Genomic DNA, 26,840 nt, shown 5'->3' on the forward strand with positions numbered 1-26,840 from the left:
AACCAGAGTTCACAGACTCTCCAAATGCTGGTCTGTACCTTGGAATTACACAAAGCAGAATGCCAGCTGCTTTGAGAGCATTTCTGACCTGCAACGTATATGCTCTGGTTCAATTTTGTTTGCTCTGCTCCATGCACTGAAGCTGATGTCTCTCAGATGTTTGTTACATTTCCTGTTTTTTAAATGTTAATTCAGAGAAAGTTCATCAGGTGAAAAAAGGTAAGAAAGGTGATTGAATTGAAGCTCTTCCTCAGCCTCTGAAAAGACCCATCTTGCACACTGCAAAACACTAATAGATTGCACGATCTAGCATTGGGTACCAAAAGGTGCATTAGATGGTGTTCACAAAAGGTAGTTTAGAGCCAACAAGGTGCTGTTCAGGCATCGAAAAATGTATAGCATAGACATGTCTCAAGAGAGCAGTTTGCTTTTCATAGTCTGGCTCATTGGAAGACATTAGATTGCTTCTGGCTTCAGCTATCTTTGTGGACTACAGAGATTACAGCTGTATGTGCATAAGGCACATGCAAAGCGTTATGTTACCTCTTGCTGCCTTCTTTTTCTATTGTTAATAGCATAAACAAGGAGCAAAGCTGTATGCTAAGGTTTCCCTACTGAATACTGTGACCCTTAATTTGGATGACCACTATTTAAGTAGATTGTTTTAACTGAAACATATTCTGTCTGCTCTAAATATTTGATAAACTGAAAACCCTAATAGTTTGCAAATAGAACAGGTCTCTCTCAAGGACAGTGTAATTTTAACTATATGCAGGCTTGATTCTGATCCAACTGAGGGACCAAACTAGCCACTCTGTTTGGAGCCAGGCAGAATTGGCTTCTATCCTTAAGAACACAGCCACGTTCACTGTAGCATTAGAAAGAGTCTCTTGTGGGCAAAATGATTTGGGTTCTCCTTTTGAAGTTTATTGTGCTATTTGACAAAACATGTCTACTTCTATTCATATCGGGTGTCAGAGTAGAAAACTTTATGCTGAGGAAAACCAAAATATATCACACAGCAATAAAAGAGAAAAATCAGAAAATAAATGGATCTTTTTATTTTTTCATTTTTCAGAATATTGCAACACTTTCACACTACTGCTGAGGATTACACCATCATTTTCACATCTGGATGCACAGCTGCACTTAAACTGATAGCAGAATCATTCCCTTGGATACCTGAAGGCACAAAGCAACCCAGCAGTCGATTTTGTTACTTAACTGACAGCCATACATCTGTGGTGGGTATGAGGGGGATAACTGCATCAATGAACGTCTTGTCTGTTCCAATAACACCACAAGAAATCTTGTTAGCGGAAAGCAGGTTACCAGCTGAAGAACAAAACTGCACGACACCTCATCTTTTCTCTTATCCAGCTCAGAGCAATTTTTCTGGTACCAAATATCCCCTTTCATGGATACAGGACATAAAATCTGGAAAACTCTGCCCCATCAAAACACCGGGGAAGTGGTTTGTTCTACTAGATGCAGCTTCATACGTGAGCAGTTCTCCATTAGACCTGGGAGTTCATCAAGCTGACTTTATTCCCATCTCATTCTATAAAATCTTTGGATTCCCAACTGGTTTAGGAGCATTATTGGTAAACAACCGGATTGCTCCCCTCTTGAGGAAAACCTATTTCGGAGGTGGAACTGCAGCTGCCTACCTTGCAGGAGAGGATTTTTATTTCCCAAGGAAATCTATAGCAGAAAGGTAAGGCTTTATTTAACAAAACAGATTTTTTGCTGATACTGTTTGCGTCAGACAAATGTCTTAGGCTTGGTGTATGCACTGAACTGTGATGCCTGTGCTTTTTATGAAGTTGGATAGGTATTTCACATCTCATTCAGTTTGTCTTAGTATTCTTCTTTCCTATCTAAAGAACATCATCTGAAATATCTGCCTTCCTCTCCTAATCTAGTTTGTCACAACTTGTAAAAATATAAGGCTTCATTCACTGACATAAAGGTCAGTCCATGCATTTTTTAGTTTGTGTTTAAGGCACCTCAGTGGAACTTTGATTTGTTTTTGAAACACTGCATCCAAAGCAGCCAGGCCAAGGTTGATCACGTAGTGTAACGACCCTCAGTGAAACTGCAAAGTAAGGACTATTTATTTCACTGGAAAGGTGGCATGCTTTACTCTCAAGAGAAACATTATCAGAATAACATGTGCAGTGTTGTTACCTATAACAGATATTTGTGGTGCTCTTATTCCCTGAATGAGGTTCTGAAGAAACAGCAAAGCTCTCCAACAGAAAATAAAGGACACCTACAGAGGGTCGAACATATACGCATAAGGAAATGCAGGGCAATGAATAAGCTTCCCCAGTCCCTTAACACCATGAAGTGCCATTCATAGTGATGTTTGGTCTCTCTGCCTCTCTCCTTCATGCCAGCAACAACTTACATAAATGCAGTAAAGGGTCTTCCTTCCTGTCTCACATCTGCGCAAAAAAATGGCATTTAATCACAGAATCATAGAACAGTTTGGATTGGAAGGGACTTTAAAGATCATCTAGTTCCAAACCCCTGCCATGGGCAGGGACATCTTCCACTACAACAGGTTACTCAGAGCCCTATCCAACCTGGCCTTGAACACTTCCGGGGGGGGGGTGCATCTACAATTTCTCTGGGCAGCCTTTTCCTCACCACTATCACAGCAAAAACATTCTTCTTTACATCTAATCTAAACCTGTCCTCTTTCAGTTTGAAGTCATTTCTTCTGGTCCTGTCACTGCATGCCCTTGTAAAAAGTTCCTCTGCAGTTCTCTTGTAGGCCTCCTTTAGGTACTGTTAGGCTGCTGTAAGGTCTCCCCTGAACCTTCTCTTCTCCAGGCTAAACAACCACAACTCTCTCAGACTGTCTTTGTAGGAGAGGTACTCCAACCCTCTGAGCATCTTCATAACCCTCTTCTGGACTCACTCGAATGCTCCATGTAATTCCCATGTTGGGAGCCCCAGAGCTGGATGCATTACTCCAGGTGGGATCTCATGAGAGTGAAGTAGAACCACCTCCCTTGACCTTCTGGCCATTCTTTTTTTGATGAAACCCAGGACATGGTTGGCTTTCGAGCTTCAAGCACACATTGCTGGGTCATGTTGAGCTTCTCGTAAACCAACATGTCCAAATTCTTCTCCCCAGGGCTGCTCTAAATCCATTCTCCACCACCTGTATTTGTGTTTGGGATTGCCCTGACCCATGTGCAGGACCTTTTACTTGTCCCTATTGAACTTCATGAGGTCTGCAAGGAGCTACCTCTCAAGTCTGTCAAGGTCCCTCTGGATGGCATCTCTTCCCTTTAGTGTCTCAACTGCTCGTAATTTCCAGGAGAATCTGCTCCGTGATCTTGCTGGACACCAAGGTAAGACTGACCAGTGTCTAGTTCCCCAGGTCTTTTTTTCCCTTTTTAAAAATGGGTGTTCCATTCAGTGGGAACTTCACTGAACTGCCACAACTTCTCAAATACAATGGAAGGCACCTTTAGCCAGTTCCCTCAGGACCCACAGATGCTTCTTGTCAGGTCCCATGGACTTGTGCACCTTCAGGTTCCTTAGATGGTCTCAAACCTGATCTTTTCCTACCATGGTCCCTGCCTTTCCCTTCTGTGACTTGGGTGGTGTGGCTGGAGCACTTGCCAGTGAAGACAGAGGCAAAAAAGTCATTAAGTACTTCAGCCTTCTCCATATGCCGAGTAACCAGGTGTCCTGTTTCCTTCTGGAGAGAGTCCACATTTTCCCTATTCTTCCTTTTACTACTGATGTGCCTACAACAGCTTTTGCTGTTGCCTTTGATGTCTCTATCTGGATTTAATTCTGTCAGGGCTTTGGCTTTCCTAACCTGATCCCTAGCAGTTCAGACAATCTCTCTGTATTCCTTCCAGGCTACCTGTTCTTGCCTCCAGCCCCTGTAGGTTTCCTTTCTATGTTTGATTTTGTTCAGAGGCTTTTTGTTCATCCATGCAGGTCTCCTGGAATTTTTATCTGACTTCCTCTTTGTTGAGATGCATTGCTCCTAGGCTTGGAGTAAGTGACCCTTGAATCTTAACCAAGATTCAAGGTTCTCTTGGGCTCCTGGATCACCTGCAAGCCAAAGAGGAAACCAGCTTTAATTTGATCTGGGCAGCTCTAATTTCTGAGTAGCTTTTCTACAGAAAAGTGATACACAACTCCTAAGATTGCATAGCAGATAAAAATATCTGAAATGTGGTTTAGATCTGAATTCTGCTTTTACACTTTTTTTAATTAACAATGTGGGAACCTTGAGGGGTACTCTGTCTCTGGTATCTTTGTCAAAAGTTTTCAGAGGTTGATCAATTATAAACATTTCAGGTATTTGAGGCTCATACTGCTTCAAGGGTTTTTTTTTTACTGAATCAGAAGAAGGGCCTGCTTTAACTTTCTTCTACTACAGAGTTATAAACAAAAGAATTTGATTTCTAAGTCAGGCTGGGTACAGAGTGTCTAATCTTGGTATGAGGGATACTAACTAAAATAATCAAATCTGACAGCTGGATACTAGTTCCTGTTAGACACCGAAGTGTCACACAGGCAGTCTGAGTCATTGTTCATAGGTCAATATTTGTATTTGGCCTCATCTAATCCTTTGGTTGTTATTTGAAACCCTAATATTTAAAAGTTCGTGTTTAGAGCATCACTGATGCTCTAGAGAATCACAATCCCTAGAGAACTGGAGAGGATTGAAGTTTTCAAAGATAGGTCAGGAATTACCTTTTTTTTTCACTTTCTTGAAAAAAATAAAAACACATTGCATTGACATTCTCAGTCAGTGTGCTCCAAGCTATATCATATTTTTTTCTTTCAGCTGCTATGGGTTTGCTTTATTATGTTTTTTCAAATGTTTTCATGATAATAAAATACAGAGAAGTTAGGAACGAGACTACTACACTTCAAATGAAATGCCAGGTCACCGTGGCCAAAGACAATACGATTACCTTATCTGAGGGCCATGTTTCCATTTCTTTGCTAGTGACTGAAACACTTGGGTCATTATTTCTCATATAAACAGCAACTCTAGTCAGGTTTTATTCTTGTCAAATTGGACTAAGGAACCTCCGTCCTTGGAAGTGTTCAAACACAACTGGAGAAGAACCTGAGCAATCTGTTCCAACTGGACGGACATGCTTTAGGCAGGAGGTGGGATTTGAGATTCCATGGGGTCCTTTGCAGCTTCTGTAATTGATTTTGTGCACCTCTTCTGAGCTCCATTTGCATTCTCTCTTCAGGCATTTCCTTGTGATTCCAAAAGGTTTTATTCTTAATTTAAAAAAAAAAAACAAAGAAGCTTCTTTACACTATGTATTTAACATTCAGATTGAATACACTGAAACATGTCATTTCATGTGGTAATTCATAAGAAACCTGAATTCTAGCAAATGTCATTGGAAAAGTGGGTTTGGATATGTGTATCTGAGAACCATTAGCAGAAGGTATCTCCCATTCACACATAATCTAAGAGCAATGTACTAAGGAAATAACTTGTTCTAAGTCAAGGTGAAACTTGAGTGGAGATATGTTACGAGAAGTTGTTTATTCCTCTTTCCTTCCCGGGATGTCAAAATGGTTACCTTTTTTCTTAATGGATACAGCTTTTGCTAGTGTTTCTTGTACTTTATTTTGTTATTCCTGCTATATAAATTATTGTATCACAGTCTCTTTTACATTTCTTTATTACCCTTAAATCACTTCCACCTTTTCCCATTTCATGTCAGTAGCCAGTCTTCCTATCTCAACTTTTAAAATCATGTTTATTGTATTTTCATCCTTATATCAAACAGCTTGACAAATTATTATTATCAATCACAAATCTAGCCTCATTTCCCATGTTTTTTTTTCTGCATGGCATGAGATAATAAAATAATATGATTATGTATAGCAAGAATCCAGCGATAAAATATTCATCATCTGTCCTATTTTTCTTTTGTAACTGGGAGTGCTATTCAAAATCTGATCATCCCAGAATTTATGACTAAGGGAAAAGGAGCTGTTGTGTTATCTGTAAATTGGATATCTGCATCTTAGACTACCAGTGTGAAATATCTAGTGCATTAGCTGTTGTGTGTTTTTCATTTCCAAATGCATTTTCAAAAGCTTTGGAAATCCAGATGGCATGACTTTGTCCCTGATGAGTTTTAGTTGCTCTTGCCTCTGCTTCTTGAATGGTTTGACAGTCAGAAAGCAACATCCACACTTTTGTAGTCTATGTGCACTGTACTTAACCAAAGCAGGTTTCTTTATTCTTGATGCTGTAGCTAGAAATGACTGGGACAACTCTGCACATGCTTGTGCAGGTATGTGTTTAGTGACACGGTTTGGATTCTCAGTTGCATGCTGAGTTTGTGCATGGTGCGGGGAAGGGAAGGGAAAGAAGGAGTGGGAAATGGAGGCAGAAAGGTAAGGATGAATACTAGGATCCCAAGACAAAATCGAGAGTTGAGACAAAATCCTGAGGCTGGGTGGCGGATATGGAGCAACTCAAGAATCCTTTGGCAAAAAAGCTGATATTTGCTTGAAGTTGTCTATTTAGCACGATTGACTTTTTCTGTCAGCATAGAAAGAATATAGTGACAGGTGCTGGTTAATTCCATAGAATCTCTTCATAGTGCTGAGAAACTACTTAGGGTCTGAATTGTGTCTAGAAGAACACAGTTTTTATATAAAAGCTCACCCGGTAGTCTAGCATATACCCATTGGCTCCACACACAAGGACTCTGCCTGTCCATGATTACTTTAATGTCATAGGTGGACTTAAATACTAACCTATCTACTAGTACATTTTTTCAGGCATTTTTTTATGCTGCTTCCACATTTTTGTGATGTTTAGAGATCTCCAAACAGGACCACTTATGGAGGAATTTCCAAATCTGTAAAATTCCTGAACAAACGCCCTTTCAAATAGCAGTGATGACTTTCAGGCTAGATACTTGGGAAGTGACAGGGGTCTTCATCTAATTTCTAATAGATGTTTGCACCATGAGACTACCTTCTGCACTTTACAGACCTGTTGCAGCCACTGACAGAGACTTGTAAGCTTGAACAAGGAACAAGAGGGTGAACAAATCTCCTCCTTCCCCTCAGCCCCCAGTGCCACTGCGTCCTGCAGACATGAAAGGCCAGAGGTCATTAAGGAGGACTGTGTAGGATCGTCACACAGCTGCTCTTCCTTTCTGAAAGGCAGACGAAGTCCTTTCATTTAACTGATAAAACTTAATTCTGACAACTTTTACAACTGTTTTTCAAAACAAGAGCTGTGAAAAAATAAAAGGGGGCTTTTTCCCTTTCTGAGTAACTATAAGAAGGTTCAAGTAACCCGTTTTTCTTTCTCTTCTCTGCTGAAGTGGAAGTATCTGCTGGAAAGCTTCATGCAGTCTATCTTGTTACCTCTCAACACATCCAAGGTGGCAGTTGACATTTGCTATGTTTTTCTGCCAGCCAGCCAGCTTCTTCAGTGTTTGATGCAAAAGCAAGCTTTTTATTTTTAATACTGAAGTTGTCCAATTCCCCAAAAACTCAGCACAGTCATAATAAACTGAAAATTGTACACCAGGGACCCAAACAGTATCCTGAGGGTATCACTTTTGATCTTGATTCACCACGATTCACCTTAAATGCTGACTCTGGAATAAACTGAAAGCAGTGCCTCTGATAAATGCTTGTAGAGTGCAACCAGGCACTTAAAAACACGTTTGCTAAGTTGGATTAGTGGGCAGTCACCCAAAGAGAAACAATAATACAGGTAAAACATTGAAGAGGCAATACAGTTGGCAGAGGTGGCTTCTGTTAGCCAACTCCACCTCTATTCATTTGTACACTTCTGGAGTGTCTTTGTGCTAAACTGCAATCTGCAGTAAGGAAATAAATACAGAGGAAGATATTTTCCTCAGGTAGGAGAGGTAGTGGATCTTGCATGCTTTTTTGAAATGTTCAGCAAAATGTAATTAATAAAAAATAGAAATGCAAAGAATTTTTTAACTGTACTGTGGATTCTCTTACTTGGAAGTAGGAACCAAACTAACCATGTTTCTTCTTTCATTGTCCAAGTCTTACTGAAAGCCAGTAGTAATCATGAGCCTAATGCTAGCCACATGCCCAGTGCAAAGAGGCTCATGTAAATCGCATCAAGCACCAGTCTCTATTGTTAGGAAACTCCATCCCAGTACATGGCTGGAACCAAATTATTGATTTATTAAATAAACCTTAAAAACCTTATAAACTTCTAGAGAGCTACAATGCATTCATTTTGTAAAAAGAGAAATGTGGATCTCATTATAAAGTGCATTTTTCTTAAAATATGAAATGTTTGAGATGCTAGCAAGAAAGAAAGGAATTCTTTCTTGGTATAAAACAAAGATTTGCTCTATACCAAGATTTGATTTTGGCCTTGATCAAATAGAGTAAAAATTTTGTTTGAACCGGGACATATCTTTGCAGTCATTGTTGCTAAAAAGTTGTCATGACGTAGTTTTACCCGAGGGAGTTCTTGTGCTCAAGTTTAGAATCAAACCTTTTCCCAGCCTTTTCCCTAAGACTTCTCTAAGAGGTTTTGTGAATTTCTAGAACCAGCTATTGTGATTCTATAGAATTAGTCTTCTGCTGAGAAATTTATGGTACATTTTTAATTATGCTTTGTAGATTTTACATATGTGATTGATTAGTCTGTTTGACATATGAGGAAAAATAATGGTAACTTGTTTGGCATAAAAATCACATTTTTTCTTTACCATTTGTACTGTGTACTTAGAGTATCTTGATATTGGATGTAAAAGGGGGAGACTGGCTTTTTGACCCAGACCGTATTTACAATATACAAGTCCTGTTCAGTTAATGTTAGGGAATTGATTTACTTTAAAGCACAGGACTTAAAGCTTTCGCTCTCTCATTTTACCTCAGGCAGTTCTTCGTAACTGGAATTGCTGTAAATACTCTACGGTATAGTATATAATTAGTATAATGCTCTTTGTTTGACTTCTGAAGTCTTTGAGACAAAAGCATGTGCTAAGGCAGGCATATGGAAGAGCTGTAACTAGTATCAGGGGGTCAATTTAGATATTTAACATTATTTTAACCTAGTTTTAGTGTGCTCTGAATCCTCTGGCGTGTGTGTGTATGTGTTTTAAATACTCTCCACAGCAATGCTGAAATTGTTCTGAGTTGGCTGCTGAAGCTTTATTGGCTCCTTTGGAGTGAGTTTGGTCTGGGTTTACATAATGCAGCCTGAGATGTGCAGAAAGCAACATGTGCTGCCTGCAGACCTGGTCCTGCACAGAGCATATCTTTATTCTGTCTTCAGAACCTCCCAAAAAGGGAGAAATCCTACTCACATCTTCCCTCCTTCCCCAGGAAAGCAATTACTGCTTTCTCTAACCTTTTGGGGAGGTCTGGGAAGGGAGGATGTGTGTGTGGGTGTTTGTGTGTTTCCATGCTCCTTCCTTGTCCTCTAGTAACTGTGCTGCCCAAGCAGTGGAAGGAGTGGTAAGAAGGTCATCAGGGCAGGAAATGACCATGACAAGGTGTTTATATTTTCCATTTGGGGATTTTTTTAAAAGCATGAGATAATGTGAGCAGGAGAAAGGCATGAGATAAAAGAAATAAGAAAAAGAAGAATGGAAATGGCAAAAACGGAGGAAAAGTTGAAACAACATCTGTAAGTGGCAGCACCAAGCCCCAGATAGAGTGATGTGAGGTTGCATCTGTGAGGGTGGCAGCTCTGCGTGGAGAGAGTCAGATCTGCCACATCCACATGAGGGAAGCTCCTTCAGGAGGATGGGGAAGATCTGGGACATTAGGTGCAGGTGGGGAAATTCATGAAATATAGCTCAATGTCTCTGTCTCTTCCTGTGTCTCTGACCTGCAAATGAGTAGCGGTGGCTCGTTGGAAGCTGTAATGAGTTTTGGATCCGGACCGTTCCTGTGAGCATGTATCAAAGCTTCTTGCATCTGTTCTGCATAGATGCTGCAACAGTGGGCTCCAAAGCAGCCATTGCAATCTGTGGTTTCCACAGATTTTCTGGGTTTTTCAGTAAATGAGTTCAAACTGCAGGATACTGCTGTGCATGGCTGCCATACCACCTAGTCCTTCTGACAGGGACTTCAGCTTGTACTTCAAGTAAATGAGTTTATGCTAATTGCAGTGCTGTATTTCTGTGTCGATCCTTTTGGAAGCAAAACTTTTAGGAAATACTTACTTTCTCCCTTCTCTCAGCAGATCCTGTCCTCCTACTACTTGTGTGAATTTAGTTTATTTTTTTTTTCATAGGCAGTGGGCAGAGGGATTCATGGTAAAGTACCTGGCAATAAAAATTACTGACTGAATGTCATCCAAATTTAGTTATTCCAAAATGGACTAGGTAATTTCCTTTAACATTTTGTCCTTAATGCAAATAATCATTATACAATGAAAAAGTATACTCCTCTAATGGAAAATCATACTGAGGTTATGTCAGGAAATGCCTGACCACAAATGACGAAGCATCTCCTTTAATATAATATACTAATACACCATAATATCATGAGTTGATTTTAATCATTCTTGCTTTTATTAGCCTATTCCAGGGAGAAGGGACTAAAAACAGGTTTTTAGCCTGTTGTGCATTAATCCCTTGAGATCTATTAACTCACCATAAAGGCTTCACCAAAGGAGATCAAGACATCCCTGTATATCACATGGCAATCATAGATTTGATCTTTTGAAAGAGATCTTCACCTTCACTGGACTTTTTTCTAGTCCACTGACTTCCTTCCACTCAGAATTATGCTTCTAAAACCATTCTTGAAAGGTATTCTTGATTAGACGTTTTCTTGTCCATACCGTCAGAGATAAGTCTTATTTAAGAAAAAGATATGTTTTTGCAGTCTAAATAACATCAGAATGCAAGAAAGCAAGTTGAAATGCCATAAAGGTTTCTCTATTAATAGTAGAAGATTCACAAAACTGTCTTAAATTTAATGACTAAGATAATGTTACTTCTTATTTGATACCTGTATTATTTTATATTTTATTTATAGCTAAGCTACAGAGAGCTCCGTATTTTAAAAGTTTAGTGAACATTGGCTTCCTAGTGGTAAAAAAGAGATATACTGAAACAGGATAGTTTAAATCTTTAGATTACACAACTCAGACTTGTATTTGAAGATTACGAGTACAAGCACGGGTTTGTTTTTGGTTTTTTGGGGGTTTTGGGTTTTTTTTTTAAACCTTCTTACTAGTCAAATATATGCAAGAGTGCATCTGGCAGTTGTGCTCTTGGGAACCCGCGAAAGAAACATCTACAAGCTTCTCAAACAGATTTAATTTAGAAGAAAAAGGAAAATATTGATGCTCTTGAGAAAAAAGGTTTTACAGTCTTTCTTGACTTTTACATATAAGCAACGGTTTCCAAAACAGGAAATACACAGATTTGATTAAACACTTGGCTGTCACATTTCAGTCTGTTCATGTTCAATTAAAAAATTCAGAGGGATTCTCTAGCATTATTATAATCTACTTTTTTAATATCTAGGCATTTAAATTATCAAATGACATCTGCTATGACTTAAGAACTGTGTCAGATGATTTTAATAGCTTTATTTTTGGTGAATTCTGTGATAAAATGTTTCAGAGTTACAGCAGGAAGAGTGCTTATGCTGAAAGGATTGTATTTCCTATTTCATACTTTATGGTAGACATTTTGCAGTTATGTTTTCAGGTAGTACTCTGAAGTGGCCGCTTTTTTTTTTTTTTTAATTATTGCGATGTCAACAGTCTGTAAGTTCAGCAATGTAAATTGCATGGATTTTCTCCATAACATCCACTGCTAAAAAGTGATTATTATGACTCTAACTCTTCTTTAGTTTTGCTCTAAATTAGAGGTGTCTTGGTTGGTCTGAAGTTAGCTACGTAGCTAGTATGTGACTGATTTAAGTGAGGAAAACGTTGTGCTGCTTTTTTCAGTGACAGATTTAGCATAATCTGTCCCCTTGGGCAAATCGATAAATTGATTCTAAGTGACAGGAACCCACTTAACCCTTCCTACAAAAGAAAGTTGTTTGGGTTTTTTTTAAATTTTTTCTGCTGTCACTATATGAATGAAGGCAACTGCTTTGAAGTCCTCAAAGAAGGGTGTTGGTCATGTTATTTTTTTTAGATCTTGAGTTTTGTATATATACATTTTTCCCATGTTTCATCCTGATGGGTTAGTTTAGAAGGACTGTATAAAAATAAAGAGCCAGAGTTATTGTTAGCCCTAGATTTTCTGACTTTGTCTTGAGAAAGATAAAAAATAAACCTTGCATGAGCTTTTATCAAATTAAAGAAAGGATACGTGTACACATAAGAAATATAAACCTTCACTGCTGAGTACCAATTTGTGAGTAACAAGTCATCTCTAATCATCTTTTACTGATAAACATCTGTAACACTTTTCTAGTATAGTTTGAATCACACCTCTGTGTGGCAGAAATCCTTCAAAATAAGCTTTTATACATCAGACACTTACTTTAGTATGGCCCTTTGCTAGCACAACACGTAGTGTCAGAGAGGTTGTACTCTGTTGCACTAAAAGCCTAGGAAGAGCCTTCACAGGCTTTCAAAAATGTGATGCAGTAAATGTGAATACCACAAGCTCTTTCGGAGGAGAGTTACCAAACTGCTGTGTAGAGGCCTTTTGGCCCATTTCACCTCCTGTTGGACTCAACAGGACACCTTTGATTATGTTCTGTATGCCAAATATAATCCATTTAAATAATTTGCATTGATTTTAAAAAAATCATCAATACTCATTGATTCTCTATAAAGACTGATTTTTCTAGGCTGATTTTCCTAGGCAGATTGCTACAGAATTGCTGATGAACAGGAAAACACCTCTCTAATTGTTCATAAGAATTACAGTTTTGGCATTTAATGATTAAATTAAAACAAAACCAAGCAGGACCATGCACTTCAGCTGATTTTTCCCAAAGAATTTGGCATTTTATAGGTATGAAGATCTATAAGGACACTCATAGGCAAGAAACCATAGTAGACTTACCAGTAGACAGATGACTATGGAAGAATTCCTCCTGGCAACCTTTGACTGCATGTAAGTGTACATTCTGTGTGTTACAACTTCATGCAGCTGTAACTCTTCCTTCTGTCTGATACCAGCTGGTGGGGTTTAGAAGGAGTTTTACAAATAGAAGTACAAGATGCAATTTTAAATGTGAGTGAGGACTAAATGCTGTGGTGTGGTTAACCAAAACTCGATAAGGGATTTGGCACGCAAAATATTTTAAACAATAGGACATAATGAAGCCAGCTTTGTCTTAATAACATGTTGCATTTTCAAGAAGGTTGAGTTTCTTTGTAATTTTTCTTGTTTGTATTCTTTATGTTGTGTTGCTTATGTAAGTTCACAGCAGAGTACAGGTAAACATTATGAATAGAACTGATGTAAAATTTTAACTCCATCCAAGAAGACATGTGTGTAGACGCATATGAATGTGTTCAGATTTTACAAAATGTTAATCAAACTGTACTATACTTTTCTTGGTAAAGGAGCATGGTCTTCTAAGTTTTTAGTGGGCCAGTTTGTAGCAGACATCCTAAATATTTTCTGTAAATACTTCTATTATGGAATAAAGTATATGAAGATTAATGCCCACAGCATAAACACACCTGTGATCTTTATTCATCTGAACTATGTATAGGAATATACATGTAGATACATTCATTTTGTGTTCCCTGAAAATTTCTCTAATACCTGCATGCTATTAACATTGTCACCAAATCCTTAATGTGATACTGTGCACACCGTAGTGGATGTGTGCCTTTTAAGATCAACTACATGAAATTTTCAGAAATACAGATTATTTGACAAATCAAACTTAGAATATAACTACAGTTAAAGTATAGGGAATATGGGTTTTACTTCAGTTTCCATGTGCAATAAAATGTAAATTTACATATACTTCTCCCATGCAGGGTGTATGGAATAAATTCTCATTTAATCTCCCTTCCTGTCTGATGAACTCAAATGCAGAATTGTAAGTCTAAGATAAAGAAAGATTTCTTATCCTAGCCTGGTTTATTTAAATTAAGAGCTAAAGATGGGAATGTGAATCTTGAAGTCATTTTGTAGTTAATGAAGCAGTTATAACCAACAAGATCTACCTTCAGCTATTTTAATGGCCACAGGAATGTTAAAAATTTATAGAATCAGAAGAATTCTCAGCAGGACATCTTATTTAAGTAAATTTTTCTTATCTCTGCTGCTTTCTCAAGCTAAAGATTAATAATCCATTAATTTAACATTTCTGATTTTTTTTTCTCACGTACATAAAGAATTTAAAAAGGAAAGCCCAACCATCATGAAATATCATGTGAGGTTCATTCAGATACTTTTTTAATCTACAGTGGCATATGAAACGATGTGAAAGTACTTGATAAATCTGTCAAATTTGCTCTTGTGTGGGTGTCCTGAAGGGGGTGGAGGAAGAATAATAATCACTCACTATATTCATGTCTGCAAATTGCACTGTCAACACATTTCCAGGTGCAAATGATCGGTATGGAAAGGAAAACTGTATACACACAAACTAGAGGGAGAGTTTTCACTAGTGAGTTTTTTCATAGAATTACTGACCAAACGTCTAAGCCATAGGGATGGACACAGCATATTGCATTGACGAATATTTTTCCTCCAGCTTACATTCAGAACTCTTTCTTCTTCCGAGACTATTGGAGATCTAAGCCTGTAGCTAATATCCAGAGTAACAGAGGTGTGGGACTCTGTGTCTCATGACAGGGTAATTTTCAATTCCTCACGGTTCTGTGTGTAAGCCCTATTTTACGACTTTTGCCTTTGAATTCTGGCTGGCAAAGCAGCATCTGAGCCAATGACCTGGCAAACAAGACTGATCAGTGTACTACATCAGAGGGTGAGCAATAGCTACAATACTCTATTCCTAACTATTTCTAATTTTGCTGGACGATTTGCCCTGCCTTGCTGTCAGCATGTCTGTAGATTTAACTGTACAGAAGGTAAAAATAGAAGCCGTGTCTCCTATTCATGTTTTCTCTAGGCTGTGCTGAGGTGCCTATTGATTACAGCTACAGATAAAAGTTTAGAAAACATTGGAAGAACTTGATGTTAAAGGAAACATCAACATATCAACTCTGTGAACTCCTAATGACTTGACTGCCTTAGGGCTCCTTGTGATCTAAAAAGTCTTTGAGTGATGCTGTCCTGTGAAAAAATAATATGAATCCTAACTATGTCTATAATAATAGCTAATTAATCACCTAATTTCAAACTGCTAAATTTCCAGGTATAGACTTCTTTTTTGAAGTGTTCATATGAGATTATTTGCACTATTCTTGTGCCTGTTCAGTTTCCATTGAAAACCTAAATACATGAAAAATTCTCTAATTCAAAGTTTTCATTTAGGGAAGAGGCCAAAACCCAAACACTGAACACATCTGTTTTCTTCTCACAAGCAGAGGAGTAGGAGGTTTTAAGCCTGCTTCTGTGTTACAGGCAGTGCATAATGCTGTAACCAGAAGAATTCAGCCAAATTCTTGCCCCTGAGAATCCAAGGACGTGGGACCTGTTGTGATCACAATGTCTAAAATGCAAGTGAAGCAAAGCACATAAGTTGCAGTAACATACTTTATGGGACCAACTGCTACAGCTGGGAAATCTGTTTACCTTTTTTATAAAACTTGCCTTCCAAGCTTTAGACAACATTAAATCAGAGAGTGTTTGCTGGTGCTCCACTGAAAATAGACATCCAGACACTGTCTCCTGATTCTTGTCCATTTCTCCCTAAGTCAAAACCAGAATTCTTTGAAGTTTAATTTCTAGGAAGCAACCTTATTGAAGAGGATGAAATTTTGTTCTTAAACCTGAAGGAAAACACAATAAAGCTTCATTTTTACTGGAACATATAGTTATCAATTACAACAGAGACTTTATGGCTTCATATACCACAGTGATTTGACATCCCATGGTGATATAATTACTATATGCATTACAGATCTGCAGGAAAAAAATAAAGCAATGACAGTACTATTTGTCAGATTTCCATAGGGGAAAATATCTTTGGCATCTGTTTCAGTTTGCAGAAAAAAAAAAAAGGAAGAAAATACTTTTAGCAGTCTTTGCATGACATTAAGCTAAACTGCACAGTAAAAGAAAGATAATCTCCTTTATAAAATACCTCTGAATAAACCCTAATGCTAAAAGGAAGAAAAAATAGTTAGCAGTAGTATTTTACATCTATGGGATTGTTTTAAATTTCAATATACTTAGATTTTTAGACAGTATCTTTCACTAAAAGATGAACTTGATCTGCTACCTCGGGCAACAACATAATCGGTGAGGCATAGTGTCTATCGTGTTTTCTCTATTTGTTTAATAATGTACATATCTACAGACCCAATTAGGTTTGGAAGCTCAGGTCCCTGCTGGGCCTTCTTGCAGTCTCTGGGCATATCTGAGAAGACAGTGTTACCTTGTACTCTTTCCAGCATTCTGTCTTAATATTTTTATTTCAATTACTTCCCTGATTGCAGGAAAAATATAGTCAACAGAGTGATAGAACCCTGAATCCTTTTGATCCAGGCAATTTGATTACCATTTAAAATGAGGATTTCTTTATGACTGAAAAGTTCAAAGTTTGTCTTTTCCCTTTCAGCATTGCCTTATAGCAGCATCCTAAGAGAATAAGACCTCCTTGGCATATATGAGATGCATCAGTAATAATCCTGTTTGCAAAACCCCTGCACTGGGAGAAAATGTCAACATTGAGACTAAGTGTGACAGTTTTACAGGGATTTTTTATAAATTATATTTTTATGATCTTTTTTGTAAGATTATCCCAATGAACTGTTGACTTATTATTCTGTTTTCACTCCATTGTTTTTTCTGGTTTTGTTTCGCAATCCCCTGATTATACTTGACTCTTAAGAAAAGCTTTAGAGAATGCCCTGTATTTACAGTGTGAATTATGATTGTACCAGTGTGCATAACGATTACATTATAAATATTTCCTCAGCCATTTGATAAAGACTCAAATTAAGGAAAATAATTACCAATACAATTACAATTATATATAATTACGCTATATTCAATTTAGTTTATCTCAAACCTCCTCCTGCCATTGTTGAAGAATGAGATTTTAGCTGACTGTGTTGGAAATAAACATGGATTTTTCTGTCATTTATGACATATTTTGCTTAAATGAAGAGTTTTATCAGCATGTTTTCTCACCGGAAAATAAAGCAGTTTAGGTTGTTCAACTACAAAGCAGCCTCCTAGGCGAAGATTTTTTTTTCTCGTGTGAAGTTTACCTTTCTTTAGGTTATAGAGACTGTTTGCTCCTAGCAATGCTTCCTAAAATATAAATTATTTATACTTAGGCAAGCATAGTTAATTCGTACTTGTGCAGTAAGAGAGATGTATGGTCACTGGATTGGCCAAACACAGAAGATGCTTTTCCAGAGATGCACAGAGTCTTCCAGAACACTGAGTGAAGACCCAGTGTCTCTGAGAGGTAGGAGTGCAAAGACTTGGCCCTTAATTAGCATAAATATTAGTAGGAGTCTAATCAGTATGTACCAAAACACTTCAGGAGGTAGAACAACTAAGATGTGTCAACTTTCTTTGTTTTCTTAGAGCAAGTTTGTAGGTACCTGCTGTTCCCAAGAACTGCACCTGTGTTGTCTTGCTTTGGAAGGATTCATTAGCCCTTTATTAAAAGAAAAAGAGAACAAGTGACTAGAAGAGAAAGGATTGTTTATTTTTCATTTCATGTTAAGAAATGCTCTGTGGTGCTCCATTGCTGCTGCTTCTGACTTGAAGTACTCAAGTGTTAACAAGACCATGTTACCTGGTCACGTGTCTCTGAAACAGTAGGCAGTTTTACTGACAACAGAGGCTACCTGCCGCACAGTTTGTATGGTGCCATTGTTGTTTATAATGTATTTTATTTGGTATCTTCTTCATGTTGCCTACAAATAGTCCCTGGATATTTAAGCATTTCTCACGCATGTTAAACAGTCGTATTAATTTGTGCTTTTCAGAGACTCTGAGACCAAATATTTTCATTTCTCTACTCACTTCAGGGAATTCTTGTCCTATTCCAAATGACATTCTGTTTTTAGACAGTCTCTCTGCATAGCTGTGTGTCTTAGATGTACATAATGCTGATCACTTGCTCTTTGGTATTCAATCTGCAATCTGCCAGTGTACTTTGACTCCACAAAGGAGTAATAACCTATGATTTAGTCTCTTTCTCGCAGGTAACAAGTGACAGGAACAGGGGAAATGGCCTCAAGTTGCACCAGAGGAGGTTCAGATTAGATATTAGGGAAAAGTTCTTCACTGAAAGAATGGTCAGGCATTGAAATAGGTGGCCCAGGGAAGTGATGGAATCACCAACCCTGGAAGTGTTAAAAAGGCACATGGATGTGACACTTGGGGCTATGGTTTAGTGGTGGTAGTTCTGGCTTGAGTTGGACTTGATACTCTTAGAGGTCCTTTTCAACCTCAATGATTCTATCATTCTGTGACTAAAGGAAAGTCTTAGAATTTTAGATATATGGATCATCTTTAGTTTTCAAGTTCCATAAAATTTTTATTTGTTTTAATATAGGATATGTATCTTTGCTGATTAACACAGTTTTTGAAACAAGACACAGATTTTATTTCCTTAGCCTGTGTTAAACTCTGAAATCCAACACTGATGTTAGTTGGCAGAACAATAGCTACTCCTAGCACTTGAAAACAGAACCCATAGTATCTCAAATGGGAACTGCAGCTCTTTTCTACTTATGCTCCAGTTCACCTTTATAAAGCAGGAGAGCAGAATTTGTTTTTTTGTGTATGGGCACTGCAAAAAGGTCAGTCAGAGCTGCACTAAGATTTGGTTTTAAATAGTGACTGAGGAGAACATATCAACGAAGATAAACTTACATTTGCATTTAGGTTGGTGTACACTGCTTGAATCTCATTATCATCTCTTTATGGGAAAAATGTCCATGGAAGGACACAAGGTATTAAGTGATAACCTGCTCACTGTGATTAGCAGCACTGAACTGACCAACTGTGCAGCATGGCGCAAGGTAGCTGGCTGAGTTGAATGATTGAACGTGTTCCTGAGCAGGTCCTTGTGAGCAATTGCTTAGAAAATGTCTAATTTACTCTAATCAGGATAAAAATTGATGACTTACATCTCACAGGCATATAGGAAAGAAATCTGAAATTACTCAAGTCACAGTTCTTCACGTCAATGGATGATTTGCAGGGATTTAATTTGGTCATAAACTGAACGAAGTGCTGTGTATCTGCCCAAAAGCAAGTTGACTCCCATACCTTTAATGAAAATCTTAACTTTTAATATTATTTTTTATTAATTAGAAACAGTAGCTTCAATCTTTTGGAGGAAGAAGTGCAAGTAGAGGCAACATAGCAGGCAGCACCTATTAGATCAAGGGAAAGTGCAAGATCTAAAGGCCAGTGAACTTTGATATAGGCACCAGTACTCCATGAGAACATCTCATGGTGGAAGCCAGCAGTGTGTGTCCCTGCCAGTCTCTCCAGAAAACCCCTCAGGCACCCTCTCCCACTGTGGGCATGGGTGCTATAAGCAGAAGAAAGCAGCATGGTGCTCTTTCTCAACCTTCACGCCCACTCTTCTTAGCACTGTAAGAAATCACAACAAAATAAATACCATTGTGAATTTTGAACTCTCTATATGAGTTTTCAGCAAGTCACCACTGGAAAACTATAGCCCCAAGTGAACTGATTTTCTGTATATGTGTACGATTTTTATTAAACTGGACCTTGCATCTAGACTGAGACTGAACATTAAAACTTTTTCATTTTATCCATGCTAACTATAAAAATAATGAACATTTCTTTGTTGTTTCCCACCAGGCCTGATATTTTCCTGGTAAAGATATATAAATACATATAAATACATATAAAACTACTGCTTGTCTTTTAGATCTGAGGTCATGTACAGCAGCTCTGTGCTGTGCTGGGACACAGCTCCTCAGGGCAACTTGCACATTCATTGCAGAAAAAGGCCCAAGTCCAGCAGTAGGATTTACAAGCATACAAGTAAATGCACAATGGGGACTCCTGACAGTAGGAAATTCTTAGGACTATCTCTGAGGTGAAAAGAAAATTAATTTAGTGACTACAAAGCGGGAAAAGAAAAAACACCAAAAACCCCATAACAAACTAGGACAGCAAAGACTTACCTTAAAATACCCTGAACTGTCTGTCTATGGCATCCAAAGTTATTACTTCTTTTTTTCCCCCCAGGATCTTAGGTTTCAATCTTTTGAGTGTATGTACACATGAAAAGAAAGATATCTCTTCAGAAATTGTATCAGAAAGAAAAAAGACTGTTTTTTTCCTCATATGGTTAAGCTGCCCCATTAATGTCAATTTTTAATTTTATCCTTTGGATTTCTCATTAGCTTTACAACATGTCTAGGTTATTTAATTATTATCTTTCAGCTTGTAGATGACATAAGATTTAAGAGCTTTTGCTGGGCTCTAGCAAGTTGTCCCTACATTTTGCCTGAAGCTGCTTTTGTATAAAATAATCTTCCCATAGTTAACATTCAGGATACTCTGCAGAGCATCTTAAGAAGACTTAAATGCTAAATAACTGTCACATAGCAAATCTTAGTATTATTGCACTAAATTACGTTGCAAGCAGTGTGATAAACAACATCATAATACTTTGACACATTCATCATTAATTATAACTGAAATCTAATCCCAGCTGGATTTTTTTCAGTAATTATAACCACTAAAGCAAACATTAACATATATGGGGAAAGGAGGGTGGAGAAAAGAAGTCTTCCAAAAGCACAGCTGATATATCAAAATACTGAATGGTCTGACAGTCTTATTAGGTCTTAATATGGAGTTTTCTACATATATTAAGAGATTAAATATCTGGAATACATTTGGAATTCATTATGTGAATAATTGTTTTGAAGGCAAAACTTTTCAGTGACCTAATGGATGTGTCATTTTTAAGTGGCATGTGACAATTCCAGATATTCCATATGACATTCCAGATTTCTGTTGTCTTATGTAGAAGACCAGTATTGAACTAAATTTAAAATCAAGGATCCCTCTGACCACCAAAATGCTGCAAGGGTGGTGTTTTAGTCTTCATACTACTATGCTTCCTTTATTTCCCTAAAGATTGTATATGGTATTTGTGCATGACAACTCCACGTACCTTTTCTGTCCAAATTCATATTCGTTTTCCACTGGGAAACTTTCTGTTGTTGTGGAGCTCCCATTCTGATAGTGCAAACTCTTTTCCTGTGGGCAGCAATGCCGTGGGCTGCTCAGCAGTGCACTGTGATACACCACCACAGCACCCAGCTGGCTGAGCCAGGGCTTATGTCAACTCAATGAATGTGAATTCTCTTTGTGCTTTCTTTGCTATCTTCCTAGGATGCTGTTTTTGCAAAGTACTTCATTACTTGTGCAGTATATGAAGCATACTTTTTCAAATGTCATTATTCTTCCTCTGTATATTATGAGTTCCCTGCATGCAAAGCTACTTGCTTTCTGCCATATTTAGTTCTCTCCAGTGGTTAGCGACCCTAAATAGAAAATGCATTATTTGAAGCGATGTCACCAGGTTTTCCTATGGGATATTTCTACTCATACCAGATATCTTCACTGCCTATTATTTTACAAACATCAGTTACCTGGCTGCATGTACCTGAACTATCTATAGATTGCACCTGAAACGTCAAACTAGTGGAAGAGCAAGGAGCTTCATTTCAGTCCTGGTTAGTCTTTGGTTGGTAAATAAACTACGAGAAAGTCTTCTCCAGTGAGCTTTTTACAGAAAACATACTTAGTTTTCTGTGGTGCGAGGATGCAATTCAATGAAACTTGCATGCAGTCATTTTGTGTTATACTTACTGCTATGCTCTCTGTAGCATTTACAAAAACTCAGTATATTTTCATCCAGGAGATTACAGACTCATTAAGAGCTGAATTTTGAAAGTGCTTTTATTGATAAGAGGGAATGGATTACTTACAGTATTGGTACATGTTGAGTTTTTCAAATGAGTATTTTGTATTACAATGTCATAGGACAGCTTTTCTTTCTTGATGATTCTTTTATGTCTGGTATGATTGAGGCAGAGAGAATTTCTATACTCTTATGTTAAAAAAAAAGAGTTAATGGAGGTGGGTATTTCTATGTTTACTGTGTTAACATAATTTTATAAAATCATACAGCTCTCAAGATCACCTTTTACTTCTGTGACAATTAATCAAAATAAAAGTATCTATTTATTCCTCACCACCATCACCAAAGACCCTCCTTACTGGAAGCATATGGAACTAGTCAACACGCCATACTATCGGGATGATAGAATATGCATGGAAATTTATAAGGAAAAAAAAAGCTGTCAATAAGTACATTACTTTTGCTCGTGTCTCAGTACTTTCTTAATACAACTGATGTTGAGCAAGACAGTGTCACCTTAATTGCATGTCAAATGGAACTGACTTGGTCAGGGGAAAATCAAAAGGGTTTTCAGAGGTTCACAAAGTTACAAACTTGTGCATTTATGTTATTTTCATATACAGTTTCAGAAGGTAAGAGCAGTTGCTATTTTGACGTGTTCATTTACTGGATTCTTAGGAAGGGCAAAAACCTTCTGGGTCATGTAATCAACCTATTTGCTGTTAAAGACACCCACACTATATAAACCCCTCTTTATACTGAGCTTGTGTGCAGAATGAGTGGGACAACTTTGGCACAGGGGAAGGAGGATATGTTGGTTTTGATTTGTTCCTGATACTTCTGTTGGAAAATGTTTTTATAATCTCATATCTTGCATGGACACAAGACTTCTAATTTGCAGTCTGTATTACCTTGTGGTCAGTTTGGTCATTTTTCTGCATTTTGTCCTGTAGCTGTTTTTCCTTCCTGGTTATTACTTACCTTTTCCATCTCTAGACCTACCAGGCAATTCTAGTTAACTTTGGATTTCCATACCTAAGTGAACTGAACACTTCTATAAGATGGGCTTTACTTTCCTCTGATCATCATCTACAGTATGCCACAGAAAATCTTATCAGACCTTTTTTAACAGTGTTCTTATTTTTCTATCTGTAAGTCCTAGCATGATTTCCTGTTTGTCATGCTTATTGACTGGTAAATCTGATGTTTTGGATGACAGTCCTCCAGTTCATGGCAGAAGTTAATGTCAATAATCCCTAAGTGCATAATAGGGTTTATGCATGATGATGTACTTATCATACATTATAGCATATTATACATTTAATCTTGTTTCTGTTTTTAGGGTTTTCAACATTATCTGTTTCTTACTGCACACAATATATAGTCTCGTCTTTGGCACTGATGATATCTAGATTTCACTTCAGCAACCTATTTTATCTTCACATTCCTACCTTTTATGCCAGGATCATTAGTGAAACTACTAAAAGAGATACTTGTCCCGAAAGCAGTGCTTGAGGAATTAAATGGGAAATGTTTTTTTAGCTTAATAGTTCCCCTTTAAGCACTATTGCTTAGCCTACTGTAACCTGTTCTAATATTTCTTGTTCTGTAATCATTTCTCATATGACACTAGAAGTAATGTTTTACTGAAATCCAGATAAATTAGCTCTGCATTTCCTTTGCCTAGAAAAATAATGTGCTCTTAAAATGGCAGCCTCTCTGGGTTTGATTTTCCATTGGCACAATCCATGGGGCTTTTGAACATGCTTTTATTTACTCATTTAACTGTGCTTTCATTCAGAACTTGTTTTCAGGATGTACATAACACTGAGTTCAAGCTAACAGATGTGTCGTTCTCTGGATCACTCTGTTTCCCTTTCATCAGTAGAAGTATTGTGATTTCTGTTTTCCATTCCTGATTTGACAAATTTGCTTATTGGCCTGTGTTATTGGGCTTACAGAGTTTTTAATGCCAGTTTCTTGCAATTCTGGACCATAGTTCATCTGTCTGCCTGTGTTCAAGCACGTTAAAACCTTTGAAGTTAGTTTCCACAGCAGTTGCAATAACTTCAGTTTTCACACTTTCCACACACTTTCAGCCATGAGTCATCCTGTCTTGTTCTGTGGTTTTCACCAGTCCATGTTAAAACCTGAATCAAAGTACTCAGTTAGTTTTCAGACTTTTCTTTCAGCTCTTTGCTTCTTGAATAATGATCATAATACTTATTTATAGTCTTTATTTTTTATGTGTTATTATATAGCATTAATATTTTCCTTTGATTTTGTATAAAGAATAGCTTGCTGTTCAGTTTGATTTGTTTTGTTAGGGCTTGGCTCCTGGGAATTCTCCTTTTAACCCTGTGCTTTCTATTTTTCCAAAAATAGCTTCCATCCCTGAGCAACACTTTTTCTGATTTCATGTCAGCTTTCATAAACAATGCTAAAATCTCTTCTAAGAGGGTTTTTTTAGTGCATGTTATTGCTGGAGGCTTCCTCTAAAAGTTCATTTTCTTTATTTCTTTCACACTTTTGGGATGTAAATTCCATATATTTTTGAACCTAGCTTCAAGTAATTTTAGGTCTCCTCTATATGTAAGTATCTGATGATTTCAGTTCAGTTTTCCTGACCAAGTAACTTCATTAATGTCTCATTTTGCCCCAGTAACATTCAAAACCTCATTTGAGGTGGCTTATCTGTCTCTGCCATGTAAACTTGTAATACCTCTGACCAGGATTTCTGTCAGTCTTCCATTGTGTATTGTATAAATGTTTGTAATAGCCATTTTTGCAGTAATTATTTTATTTGTAGCAGGTTTTTTGGGGTTTGGTTCTGATATTAAGTAATTATTGAACTCAACTATTTCTGTTATCTTGGTTTTACTTGAAGAAAATTTAAGGTAACATTCATTTCTGTGAGAGTGATAGAAAAGTATCTGTTGGACACAGAAACATTTTTTCTCCAACATACCTACATAGCCTACAGCAGAATATCAGCAACTAGTCCTTCTTGTTTTGAACACCTCACCACAGACATTCCAATTCAAAACATTTCTGTTTTCTTCACCACTGTCTCTCTTACATTAATGTTTTCTTTAGCACATTTTCTATTTATGATTGTTTTTCTACCACATACTAATGTGGTAGCATCCTACAGAGGCTCTAATCCCTCCATTTTGTAGCCCACATACTTTGTCTTAGCATATAATCATCTCTGCTTCTTTCACCCACTTGTTATCCTGTTTTCTGTTTGGATGAGAGCTGGGATGATATTATTACATAACAAATGCTTCTATGAATATTAAGCCTTTTATTTCTCTACTGATGCACACTCTTCTAACCCTCTAACACTTCTGATCCTCTGCTGTTTCTTTACTCTGCTGTCTCCTCAGCTACCTGCCTCATGCTCTTTTCTGTCAAAGCTAGGGATTGGAATCATCTCTCTTTGCTCCCTACTTCAAGCATCAGCAACACTGGGTAACATACCAGAATTTTCCTGAGTTCTTGAAGGAACTGTTAGTTAAGGTGATCCTTTCTTCTAGATTCGGATAACTGGAAGACCTCCAGAACTTCCTCCAGTTACTGACCTTATCAGTGCAGGACACCTGTGAAAGCTAAAGAAGACACCTTTGATTATAACATGACCACAAGATATTGTCAGGGTCTCCATCACTGCACTCCTGTTGAAGAGGAGAGGAAGTTACATGGAAAGGGTTGTTGGCTTTTTGCAGTATAAGCTACAAGTTACTTGTAAAAGTGAGAAATTAGCAATACTTGCTAATTCAGTGTTGCTGCTGTGGGTTCAATTTTCTGGAAATTTGATAACTCCCAATATCCAGTCCATGCTTGGAAAATCAGTTAGAGCTGGTCTTTGGAAAGAAAAGTTATTTACTTCTTCAACTTCCCTCATCACTGAGATGCTACTTGTTGACCTCACAGGGTAGTGTGAAGTCTCAGCAAACTTCACAACAATGCTGAAAAATGAAAAAAACATTGGAAGAAATTTGCATATTATAGTCCCAGAGTGGAAAATTAGCTTGATAGGTTTTACAGTAAACCAGTTAATTACCAAGATGCACCTGGTTTGGTGTAGCAGATCTTTCTATGTAATTTTTTTTTCAAGCATGAGAGCAGGGCAGAAACAGTAGGGTTTTTCCTTTTGAGTTTTGAATTAGATTGTTTTGTAGCTGCATCATAAAAATATAGATAGGAACCTTCTCTCTATTTCTTTTTAGTTGGAAAGTTATTAGGATAGGCAGCTATGGAGTAAGATGGAAAAAAATATCTCTATTTCTTTTTACTTTTTTAACTTCCTGCCTTCCAAGAAAAAAAAATAATTTCTATTAAGAACCTTTACTTCCCCAACTTCTTTTTCGTGTTTTTTTTTTTTTTTTTTTTTTTTTTGTGGTATCACTATCATAGAATCATAAAATCATTTAGGTTGGAAAAGATTTTTAACATCATTTAGTACAACCATTAATGCAGCACTGCCAAGTACACCACTAAACCATGGCGCTCAGTGCCACACCTACATATCTTTTAAATGCCTCTGGGGGTGGTGATTCCACCACAGGAGCAGCCTGAGCAAATATTTGACAATCCATTCTGTGAAGAAATTTTTCCTAATAGCCAATCTAAGTGTTCTCTGGTACAACTTGAGTCTGTTTGCCCTTGTCCTATTGCTTGTTACTTGGGAGAAGAGACTGACCCCCACCTGGCTACAGCCTCCTTTCAGGTAGTTGTAGAGAGCAATAAGACTCTCCCTGAACCTCCTTTTCTTCAGGCTAAACAACCCCAGCTCCCTCCCTTTTCTGCTGGACTGCTTTCCAGCCACTCTCACTTAT

General features: G+C 37.5%; 1 protein-coding gene across 1 annotated transcript in view; it reads left to right on the forward strand.

Annotated features, from left to right (window-relative positions):
* The window catches only part of MOCOS (molybdenum cofactor sulfurase), a 210,725-nt gene that overhangs the window by 86,025 nt on the left and 97,860 nt on the right, over window positions 1-26,840 (forward strand). Inside the window, 1 exon segment of the mRNA XM_032682306.1 lies at window positions 1,079-1,717. Coding sequence (XP_032538197.1) covers window positions 1,079-1,717 — 639 coding nt within the window.

The sequence above is a fragment of the Chiroxiphia lanceolata genome, chromosome 1 (assembly GCF_009829145.1).
Source record: "Chiroxiphia lanceolata isolate bChiLan1 chromosome 1, bChiLan1.pri, whole genome shotgun sequence".
NCBI lineage: Eukaryota > Metazoa > Chordata > Aves > Passeriformes > Pipridae > Chiroxiphia > Chiroxiphia lanceolata.